Raw genomic sequence first — 11,445 nt, 5'->3', positions numbered from 1 at the left:
GGAGATGGGGAGTTCTAGTTCCACCTTAGGCGTGAAATCCAGCTGGGTGACTTTGGGCCAATCACCAGGAGATGGTGAATTCTAGTTCCACCTTAGGCGTGAAAGCCAGCTGGGTGGCTTTGGACCAATCACCAGGAGATGGGGAGTTCTAGTTCCACCTTAGGCATGAAAGCCACCTGGGTGACTTTGGACCAATCACCAGGAGATGGTGAATTCTAGTTCCCCCTTAGGTGTGAAAGCCAGCTGGGTGACTTTGGGCCAATCACCAGGAGACGGTGAGTTCTAGTCCTGTCTTAGACACGAAATTAAATAAATAAACAAACAAACATCTTTTTCATCATTTTTATTCTACCTTGGAGAAGCGGGCAATGCTGATATACAGAGCACAGGAGAGGGGGCAGCGGTTCCCCCAGGGCCTTTTAGGTCTGGGGGTAGATGCGTGAGGGGGAGGGGCAGTCTCGGAGAGCAGGCCATCCGGTCTTCGAAGGAGTTACTCCTCGTACAAACCTTTAGGCTGGGGAAGAAAGGAACAAAAAGGTGAGGAAGGAAGGAAGGAAACGACTGAGTTGGCTTAGGGTTATGGGTAGGGGAAGGGTTAGAGTTAGGGTTAGCAATAGGGTTAGGTTTAGAGTTGGGGTAGAGTTTAGGGTTAGGGGAAGGATTAGGGTCAAAGTTAGGAGTAGGGTCAAGGTTAGGGTTAGGGGTAGAGTTAGCGGTAAGGATAGGGGTAGGAGTAAGAGTAAGGTTAAGGTTAAGGAATAGGAGTAGGGTTAAGGTAAGGGTAGGGTAGAGGTAGAGTTAGGGGTAGGAGTAGGAGTAGGAGTAGGAGTAAGAGTAAGAGTACGATTAAGGTTAGAGGTAGGATTAAGGTGAAGGTAGGGATGGGATAGGGATAAGAGTAGGAGTAAGAGTAGGGTTAAGGTTAGGGGTAGGGGTAGAGGTAGAGTTAGGGGTAGGAGTAGGAGTAAGAGTAGGGTTAAGGTTAGGGGTAGGTAGGGTTAGGAGTAAGGTTAATGTTAGAGGTAGGATTAGGGTTAAGTTATGGATAGGGTAGAGTTAGGGGTAGGAATAGGGGTAGGAGTTAGGGGTAGGGGTAGGAGTAGGAGTAAGAGTAGGGTTAAGGTTAGGGGTAGGGATAGGTAGGGTTAGGAGTAAGGTTAATGTTAGAGGTAGGATTAGGGTTAAGATAGGGATAGGGTAGAGTTAGGGGTAGGAGTAGGAGTAAGGTTAGTGGTGGGGTAGAGTTAGGAGGTGGGGGTAGGAGTTGGAGTAAGAGTAAGGTTAGTGGTAGGGGTAGAGTTAGGGGTAGGGGTAGGAGTAGAAGTAAGAGTAGGATTAAAGTTAGTGGTAGGAATAGAGTTAAGGGTAGGTGTAGGGTTAGTGGTAGAGGGAGGGCTAGGGTAAGATTAGGATTAGAGTTAGGATTAGAGTTAGGAGTAGAGTTAAGGTTAGAGGCAGGGATAGGGTTACGGGGTTAGGGTTAGTCTCTCTTAAGGGCAGGTCCTTACCTTCACCCCAATGTCACGACTTTTGGCTCTCAGCTTGTTGACCTGGGATTCTGCGATGTCGGCCCTCTCCTCGGCTTCGTCCAATTCGTGCTGAACCTTCCGGAATTTGCCCAGGTTGTTGTTGGCTTGCTCCTCCTGTGGAGAACCGAGAAGGGATGCATTGAAAATTACAGAGAACTTTCACCTCTGAGGAGCTCCCACTACCATGTTGCTCCAGAGACAATCAAGATCCAATTTCCCATTCAAAATGTTTGGACGCATTTCAGGTAGTCCTCGACTTATGACCGTTTGCTTCAAAACCATTTGAAGTCACAAAGGTGCCGGGGGGGCGGGGGAAAGTGATTTACGACCAGTCCTCACACTTATGACCAGTCCTCGCACTTATGACCATCACATTATTATTTACTTTATTCATTAAACATGAAACCCAGGCAACTGTTTAATTAACAATTTAATTATCAGTTAACTGTTCAACCACCATAATATTATTATTATTATTATTATTATTATTATTATTATTATTATTATTATTATTATTATTATTATTATTATTATTATTATTATTATTACCTTTAGAGCACTCCATGGCTTAGGGCCTGGTTATTTACGGGACTGCCTCCTGCCGCAAACGGCCTCCCACCGGCCGGTACGCTCTCACAGAGAGGGACTCCTCCGGGTGCCGTCGGCCAAACAATGTCGGCTGGCGGCCCCCCGGGGGAGAGCCTTCTCTGTGGGGGCACCTTCTATCTGGAACGAGCTCCCCCCGGAGATACGGAGGATCCCGGATCTACGCACCTTCCGCCGCGCTCTCAAGACCTTTTTATTTCACCAGGCTGGTCTGGCCTAACCTCTCCCATTCTCTTTTTAATGTAAATTTTAATGTAAATTTTAATTTGTTCTTAACCTGGGGTTTTAAATTTGTCTTGGGCTAAATTGATTTAATTCGATTTTACTTCTGCTCTTAAATTTTTGCATTCTATGTGTTTTATCTTGTGCCTGTTCACCGCCCTGAGTCCTTCGGGAGTAGGGCGGTATATAAATCAAATCAAATGAAAATGAAATGAAATTATTATTATTATTATTATTATTATTATTATTATTATTATTATTATTATTATTATTATTATTATTGACACTTGACTATTGAAGTACAGCATATTTACGACTGTCCATAAGTAGTTTCAAAATGAAATTGGGTTATAATATTCTTCATTTTACAAGCATTTGAAAAAAGTGGGCTGAAAAAAGTGACTTTTCTCGCATTTACAGCTCTGTGTGTGTTGGGGGCGTGGTCCTTGCACCCACAACCTCTGGCCTCTGGAGGGCCTCCAGCGGGGCGGGGGAGGTGATTTTCGTCCTCCCCAGGCTCCAAGAAAGCTTCTGGAGCCCGGGGAGGGCGAAAAATGGGCCTACCAGGCCTACCAGAAGTCTGGAAATGGGCCGTTTCCAGCCTCTGGAGGCTTCAGGGAAGTCTGCTAGGCCCAAAACGGGGTGCGGGGGGCATGCGCGGGGGAGTGGGGCACAGGGGGCATTGAACTATGGATGTGGGCACACGCGTGCACGACCCCTCTGCACTCCCCCCGCTTTTGGCACACGACGGCAAAAAAGTTAGCCATCACTGGTATAGAGTCTCCTGCTCGAGCAAGGGGCTGGACTAGAAGACCTCCAAGGTCCCTTCCAGCTCTATTCGGATTCGGATTATCTCGAGGTCCCCGTATCACATGATCAAAATTTGGGTATTTGGCAAATAGCAGGCTGCAGTCTCTTGGGGTCATGTCATCATCCTTGATGACCTTCTCCCAAAACTTCTCACAAGAAACATTAACAGGGAAAGCCAGATTCATTTAACAATTGTGCGATTTGCTTAATGACTGCATGAAAAAAAGGTAAAAAAAAAAACCCGAGCGTGACTCGCTTAATGACCTCATCGCGGAGGAGTCGTAAGTCGAGGACTATCTGTACTAATGTTGAGGGGGTGAGAGAGGAGGTTTGGATGAGGGTTCTGATAGGTCGCCATGATTGAGGTGACTATCGATGTTCTGAGATGGGAAAGAAAGGCCAACTTCTCCAGCTCAGCATCCTGAGATGGGCTAAAATAAACTAGGATGAGTGATAAACCAGGATGGTCCCAAGGAAGACGGAAAGATGGACGCTACTTACCGCCTCCTCTGCTTGCCTCTTGTAAGCCTTCACCTTCAACTGGAGCTTGTCAACCAGGTCTTGGAGACGGAGCAGGTTCTTGCGATCCTCCTCCGTCTAAGGAACCGGAAGAGAACGAGATGGAGAGATCAGGGTTTGTTTGGCGGCAGCAAAAAGTGGATTTATACCACCGAGTTTAAATAAGAACTTGCCCTGGGTCGCATCACCAGCTCTTAATTATTTGGAAGCATTTGTGAAATGGACAAAAAAATGGTATTTTTTAAGGAAATCCTTCTCTAAACCATGGTTACATTCTAGCCTAGATGGGGAAATGTTGCTGTATTCTGAATCTAGGGCAGTGTTTCTCAATCTTGTGTACTTTGAGATGGGTAGACTTCAACTCCCAGAATTCCCCAGCCAGCTTTGTCTAGAAGAAGAATTCTAAAGTACCCAAGATTGAGGAAATACTGTTCTAGAGTATTCTGGAATAGTGGGAGTGGAAGTCCACCCATCTTAAAGTACCCACAGTTGAGGAAACACTATTCTAGAGTATTCTTGAATTCTGGGAGTTGAAGTCCACCCATCTTAAAGTACCCAAGGCTGAGGAAAGACTATTCTGGAGTATTCTGGAATTTTGGGAGTGGAAGTCCACCCGTCTTAAAGTACCCAAGGCTGAGGAAACACTATTCTAGGGTATTCTGGAATTCTGGGAGTGGAAGTTCATCCATCTTAAAGTATCCGAGGTTGAGGAAACAATATTCTAGAGTATTCTGGAATTCTGGGAGTTGAAGTCCACCTGTCTTAAAGTACCCACGGTCGAAGAAACACTATTCTAGAGTATTCTGGAATTCTGGGAGTTGAAGTCCACCTGTCTTAAAGTACCCACGGTCGAGGAAACACTATTCTAGAGTATTCTGGAATTCTAGGAGTTGACGTCCACACGTCTTAAAGTACCCAAGGTTGAGGAAACACTATTCTAGAGTATTCTGGAATTCTGGGAGTGGAAGTCCACCCGTCTTAAAGTACCCAAGGCTGAAGAAACACTATTCTGGAGTATTCTGGAATTTTGGGAGTGGAAGTCCACCTGTCTTAAAGTACCCAAGGCTGAGGAAACACTATTCTAGGGTATTCTGGAATTCTAGGAGTGGAAGTCCACCCATCTTAAAGTACCCGAGGTCGAGGAAACACTATTCTAGAGTATTCTGGAATTCTGGGAGTTGAAGTCCACCCATCTTAAAGTATCCACGGTTGAAGAAGCAATATTCTAGAGTATTCTGGAATTCTGGGAGTGGAAGTCCACCCGTCTTAAAGTACCCAAGGTTGAGGAAACACTATTTTAGAGTATTCTGGAATTCTAGGAGTTGACGTCCACACGTCTTAAAGTACCGCAAGGTTGAGAAACATTATTCTAGAGTATTATTTTACCTCATGGAATTTTCTTTGGATGGACAAAATGTTATATTTTATAAGATTCCAGGGGGGGAGGGGAATACAGTTCAATCCATCCAACCAACCCCAAATTCTTCATCCCACCCATTTTAGAGGGGTGCCTCAAAAGCTTTGTTGAAGTCACCATGGCCGACCCACCCATTCCACACAAAAACTTGGCTTCAGAACCAGGTTGTAACAGAACCAGTCAGGTTAACCTGTGTCTCCTTACCTGGTAGGTGAGCTCCTTGATGCGTCTCTCACACTTGCGCATCCCTTTGACGTTCTCCGCATTGCGTTTCTGCTCCCCTTCCAGCTCGTTCTCCAGCTCTCGCACTCGGGCCTCCAGTTTCTGAAGCTGCTTCTTGCCGCCCTTGAGGGCCAGCTGCTCCGCCTCATCCAGACGCAACTGGAGGTCCTTGATGGTCTGCTCCATGTTCTTCTTCATCCTCTCCAGGTGGGCGCTGGTGTCCTGTTCCTTCTTCAGCTCCTCCGCCATCATGGCCGCCTGCCCCGTTCAAGAGGACGAGAGAAAAAGATGTCCACCAGGCTTCACTCTTTGCATGAATTGGGAATTTAGTCCTAAACTCAAAGGCTAATTATTCATGTCAACATTACGGGTCTTCTTTTGATGCTCCTGGTGGACCAAATCAAAGGAGGACCTGGAGATGTGCCTTATTTCAGATTTTAGATCTCCACGACTTGTGACCATAATTGAGTCCAGAATTATAGCTGTTACACATTGTGGTTAAATGCATTGGTGGTATTCAGCCAGTTCTATCCAGTTTGGGCAAACCAGTAGTGGCGGCTGTGGGAAGCTCCGCCCACCCACCCGGACATCATCACGTCCTGTTTTTGACGCTCTGCGCGCTCACATTTGCGAACCGGTAGTGAAGGTAAGTGAATACCACCCCTGGTTAAGTGGATCGCTTCTTCAGCTCCTCTGCCATCATGGCCATTCAAGAGGACAATGGAGAAACGTGTCCACCAGACAGAAGGACATGATTTTAGATTGGGGAGACCTCTCATATGTTTACTCCTTCCAAGAATTGATCATATTCGTGTGAAGATTATGATTGGGGGGTCATCAAAGCAAAGGAAAACCTGTTGATATGTCTCAATTCATGGACTTTCGATCTCCTTATTATTAAAATCAGGAGAAAGTGGAGGTATTTTGGCCCCACGGGGTTGTTATGGAGAAGAGGGGAGATCCTGCCCCATGGATACCCCATGGTCAGCCTTGCTTTCTCTTTCACACATAACTTTTGTCCTCATCCTTCATCACAGGGTCTTCTGAAATCAGCTTTATGGGTGTAAGGAAGAGAGGTGTGCTGGAGGGTATCAGAGGTGGTATTCAGCCGGTTCGGACCAGTTCAGGTGAACCGGTAGTAGCGACCTGCCCGGGCGCAATCCCGTCCTATATCGCTGTGGTGTGGACAGCACACACAAGTGAATTCCTGTGTTGTTTGACACTGCATGCATGTGCGGACGGCACATGTGAGCGAATAAATTCCTGTGTTGTTTGACGCCGCACCACTCACATTTCCGGTGCTGGGCGAACCGGTGATGACAGAATATGAAGCCCACTTCTGAGGGGTATGCGTGGAAGAGGGAGACCAGAACCTATACACCTTTCCTCAGTGAATGCCATCTTTTTAGCTCTTGTTTTTTTCATAAAGAAAGCAAAGATTTTATCTCAGGTTCATCTATAACTCATAAACTATTCTTGGATGTTAAAGAAAGGGCTGCCGTGTGAGTTGATCTCAAAACAGGACCTACGATCCTTTCCGAATTAATAATAGCCGTCAAAGATAGCATGACATTAATTTAGTAGTAATAAACCCCTGTGCACAATGAAGGCATCTGTTCCAAATTAACCACTCCTGTTTTCTGTTATCCGATACCAGGTTGGGTCTGCAAGCATCGAAGTGGCCAGAAGATGGCAGTAAAGAGAGACAGAAAATTCCCCTTTGCTGCCATCTGCTGGTCACTTACTGTAGATAGTTGCAGCCCAAAAACCGATGCTTTCTAAATAGCTCCTCATTGGAATTAGTGCTTGCTTGGAAAAGTAGATGCGCTAAAAATGTCACTCACGTCTGTGATAGCTTTCTTAGCCTTCTCTTCAGCATTTCTGCATTCCTGAATGGCATCTTCCATATCTGTCTGCAGCTGGGAGAGGTCGGACTCCATCTTCTTTTTCTGGTTGATAAGACTGGTATTCTGCGGGGAGGAGAGGAGGAAGGAAGGAAGGAAAGAGAGAAGAAAGGAAAGAAAGAAGGAAGAAAGGAAGGAGAGGAGGAGGAAGGGAAGGGAGAAAGAAAGGAGGAAGGAAGGAAAGAGAGAAGGAAGGAAACAAAAAAAGAAGGAGAGGTAGAGATAGAGATAGAGGTAGGAGAGGAGGGGAGGGGAGAGGAAAGGAGAAGAGAAGAGAGAGAAAAAGGAAGAAGATAAGAAAAGGGAGAGGAGGGAAGAGGAGAAGAGAAGAGAAAAAAGAAAGGAAGAGGAGAGAAGGAAAGGGAGAGGAGAGAAGAAAAGAAGAGAGAAAAAGAAAGGAAGCAATTAAGAAAAGGGAGAGGAGAGGGGAGGGGAGGGGAGAGGAGAGGAAAAGAGAAGAAGAAAAGAAGAGAAAAAGAAAGGAAGACATTAAGAAAGGGGAGAGGAGAGGAGGGGAGGGGAGGGGAAGGGAAAGGTGGGGAGAAGAGAAGAGAAGAGAAGAAGAGAATAAAAGGGAGAGGAGAGAAGAGAAGAGAGAAAAAGAAAGGAAGAAGTTAAGAAAGAGAAGAGAAGAGAAGAGACGAGACGAGACGAGACGAGAAGAGAAGAGAAGAGACGAGACGAGACGAGACGAGACGAGAAGAGAAGAGAAGAGAAGAGGAGAGAGAAAAAGAAAGGAAGAAATTAAGAAAAGGGAGAGGAGAGGGGAGGGGAGAGGAGAGGAAAAGAGAAGAAGAAAAGAAGAGAAAAAGAAAGGAAGACATTAAGAAAGGGGAGAGGAGAGGAGAGGAGGGGAGGGGAAGGGAAAGGTGGGGAGAGGAGAAGAGAAGAGAAGAGAAGAGAAGAAGAGAATAAAAGGGAGAGGAGAGAAGAGAAGAGAGAAAAAGAAAGGAAGAAGTTAAGAAAGAGAAGAGAAGAGAGGAGAAGAGAAGAGAAGAGACGAGACGAGACGAGAAGAGACGAGACGAGACGAGACGAGACGAGAAGAGAAGAGAAGAGAAGAGAAGAGAAGAGAAGAGAAGAGAAGAGAAGAGAAGAGATCAACAGAGTCTTTAATTTCTGGAATGTGACATAGTGGAAATAATTTCATGGAAGCAGGACCAGGAGGGCATCTCTCTTGGCTCCTCCCAACCCCGGAGGAGCTTGGAGAACTGTCAGATCGTCCTTACCTGGGTGTGAAGGAGCTGGACTCTTTCACTGGTTTCGATGAGTTCTTGTTCCGCCAGTTTCCGGGCCCTTTCCGTCTGCTCCACCACGGCCCGCAACTCCTCCAGCTCAGCCTGGAGCAGGTTGTTCCTTCGCTCCACGATGGCGATGTTTTCCTTCAGGTCCTCGTTGGCTCGGATCGCGTCGTCCAGCTGTATGTGAGTGTCCTAGGAAGAAGGGAAGGAGAGGTGGAATGAGCAAGGGGGAAAGCTGAACTGGAACCATGCTGGAGACGGACAGACAGACGGACGGACGGATGGATGATTGGATGGATGGGTGGGAGGGAGGGAGGAAAGAAAGAAGGAAGGAAAAGAGCATGAGAAAGAAGGAAGGAAGGAAAAAAGAAAGGAAGGAAGATGGAAGGAAAAGAAAGAAGGGAGAGTGGAAGGAAGGAAGAAGGGGAGAGTGGGAGAGTGGATGAGATGGAGGGAGAGGGAGGAAAGTAGGGATGAAGGAAGGAAGAAGAGGGGAGAGGAGGAGAGGAAGAAAGGAAGGAGAAGATGAGGAAGGAAGGAAAGGAAGGAAAGAACTGAGGAAGGCAGGAAGGAGACAAAGAATCCTTGTGTGATGCAAGGAAGAAAGGGAGGAAAGGGAGGGAGGGAGGAAGGAAAGAAGGGAGAGAGATGGAGGGAAAGAGGAAGAAAGTATGGGAGGGAGGGAGGAAAGAAAAAAAGGAAGGAAGATGGAAGGAAGAAAAGAAAGGGAGGGAGGAAGCCAGGAAGGGAGTAAGGAAAGAACGGAGGAGGGAAGAAGGGAGGGAGGGAGGCAGGAAGGAGGAAGGAAGGAAAGAAGGAAAGAAGTGAGGAGGGAAAGAGAGAAAGGAAGGAAGAAAGGAAGGAAGGCAAGAAGGGAAGGAGGGAGGAAGGCAGGAAGGAGGAAGGAATAGAGGTAAGGGAGGGAGGAGGGAAGGAGAGGAAGCGGAAGGAAGGAAGGAAGGAAGGAAGGAAGAAAGGAAGGAAGGAAGGAAGGAAGGAAGGAAGGAAGGAAGGAAGGAAGGAAGGAAGGAAGGAAGGAAGGAAGGAAGGAAGGTCCTCCACCAGATCAACATCCAGGCTGTACCTTCAGGTAGCCTTGCAAAGATTTCACTTGCTTCTGAGCTTCGACTGCTATGCGGTTGGCATGGCTGAGTTGAATCTCCATCTCGTTGAGGTCGCCCTCCATCTTCTTCTTGACCCTCAAGGCCTCGTTGCGGCTGCGGGTCTCGGCATCCAAGGAAGCTTGGAGCGAGTCCACCGTCCTGAGGTGATTCCGCTTGGCCTGCTCCATCTCTTCGTCCTTCTCGGCCAACTTGCGCTCCATTTCGGCCTTGATCTGGTTGAACTCCAGCTGAGCTCGGAGGATCTTGCCTTCCTCGTGTTCAAGAGAAGCCTGGAGGTTTGGGAAAAGGTTGGACGAGAGAGAATCCTTAGATCCTGGGTAGCCAACATGGTGACCGTGATACCAACAGGATCTCAGACACCAACTTGTGGCCTCCAGAAAGCTCCATCACTTCTGGATCATCGTGGCCGCCATTTTGTGAGAAGACAATTCTATCACAGCGGCCATTTTGTCTGCACTTGAGACCAAGTTCTCAAGGTTTCCGATGCCCCCAAATATTATTACTCGTATTTCCAGTGAAGAAACTAAAATACATCTGGTCCTCCACTTACAACAGTTCATTTAGTGACCGTTCCAAGTTACAATGGCACTGGAAAAAGTGACTTGGGACCGTTTTTCACGCTTATGACCGTTGCAGCTTCCCCACGTTCACGTAGTCAAAATTTGGACACTCCACAACTGACTTGTATTTACGACAGTTGCAGTGTCCCGGGGTCACGTGATCTCCCTTTAGCGACCTTCCGACGAACAAATGTCAATGGGGAAGCCAGGTTCACTTAATAATTGTGTTACTAACTTAACAACTTGCAGGGATTCAACTTAACAACCGCGGCAAGAAAGGTCGTAAAATGGGGCAAAACTCACTTAACAACGGACTCGCTCAGCAACAAAAATTTGGGGCTCAATTTTCGCCGTAAGTCGAGGACTGCCTGTACCCTATGAATGGAACTCACTCCCCATAGATGGAGCTATGGTGTGGTAAATTTCTTAATAACCATAAACACAATTGTTTTATCCCTGCTAAGCTTCCAGTCCTTGACTATCAATCAATCAGAATAGAGCTGGAAGGGACCTTGGAGGTCTTCTAGTCCAACCCTCTGTCAACTCGCAAAGCATTTCTAGTCTGCTCTTGAGTTGCCATGGGCAGAAAGAGGGGAGAACTGACAGAGCAATTCAGCTGCCACATTCCACGCATACCTTCCTTCAAGGTTGGATCTCAGATTACCAGAGCCAGTTTGTGAGGCGTGGTTTCTACAGCCCATGAAAGTGCCTCTTTGGAGAATGTGATTTATGACACAGCCTGAGAGTAGGGGGAAACGGTCATAGTTGAGCCGTAAATTACGTGCGGCAGAGTTGACTACACTTGGGAAGCTGCCAACATGTTGCTCCTAATAAATAATTGGATTTCTTTTGAAACTTGGCTCGAGGCTCATGAGTTAATTAGGGCATTCATCGGAGCCCTGACACCCTCCTCATATTTTTGAAGATGAGAAGAAATGGAGTCTAGAAAGAACAATGTTGCTTTGGCCACCATTTTGAGTTCTTCATCCACATTCTGAAGGTCCTCCTGAAGCCCGGGAAGAACTCAACTGAAAACAAAATGGTGGAGAACTTGAGTTGAGGTTGCTGGTTTTTCACAGCCCGGAGGACTTCTCACCTCAGCTTCCTCAAGAGCCGCCTGCAGCTCCAACTTCTCGGCCTCCAGCCCCTTCCGCGTCTTCTCAAGCTCATTGATGGTCTTGCCAGTGCTTCCGAGCTGCTCGGTGAGATCCGAAATCTCCTCTGTACAAAAAGACAAGAAAATGTTGGAAGCAATGCCTAGAAATAAGGAGGCTCTCAACGTGAAGGGGAC

The 11,445-nt window shown here is 46.9% G+C and overlaps 1 protein-coding gene across 1 annotated transcript in view; it reads right to left on the bottom strand.

Moving 5' to 3' along the window:
• Positions 1-328: 328 nt before the first annotated feature.
• Positions 329-11,445, bottom strand: part of LOC117658223 (myosin-7) — a 56,637-nt gene continuing 45,520 nt past the window's right edge. Inside the window, exons 33-40 of the mRNA XM_087891685.1 lie at positions 11,251-11,375; positions 9,555-9,863; positions 8,459-8,662; positions 7,170-7,295; positions 5,308-5,583; positions 3,669-3,764; positions 1,509-1,643; positions 329-514 (exon numbers count right to left, since the gene is read on the bottom strand). Of these exons, the coding sequence (XP_087747811.1) occupies positions 491-514; positions 1,509-1,643; positions 3,669-3,764; positions 5,308-5,583; positions 7,170-7,295; positions 8,459-8,662; positions 9,555-9,863; positions 11,251-11,375 (1,295 nt within the window). The 3' untranslated portion in view covers positions 329-490. The remainder of the gene's footprint in view (positions 515-1,508; positions 1,644-3,668; positions 3,765-5,307; positions 5,584-7,169; positions 7,296-8,458; positions 8,663-9,554; positions 9,864-11,250; positions 11,376-11,445) is intronic.

Source organism: Pantherophis guttatus, chromosome 4 (genome assembly GCF_059756535.1).
Source record: "Pantherophis guttatus breed Tessera chromosome 4, ASM5975653v1, whole genome shotgun sequence".
NCBI lineage: Eukaryota > Metazoa > Chordata > Lepidosauria > Squamata > Colubridae > Pantherophis > Pantherophis guttatus.
The sequence above is the reverse complement of the archived record's forward strand: the minus strand, read 5'-3'. Positions and strand labels throughout refer to the sequence as shown.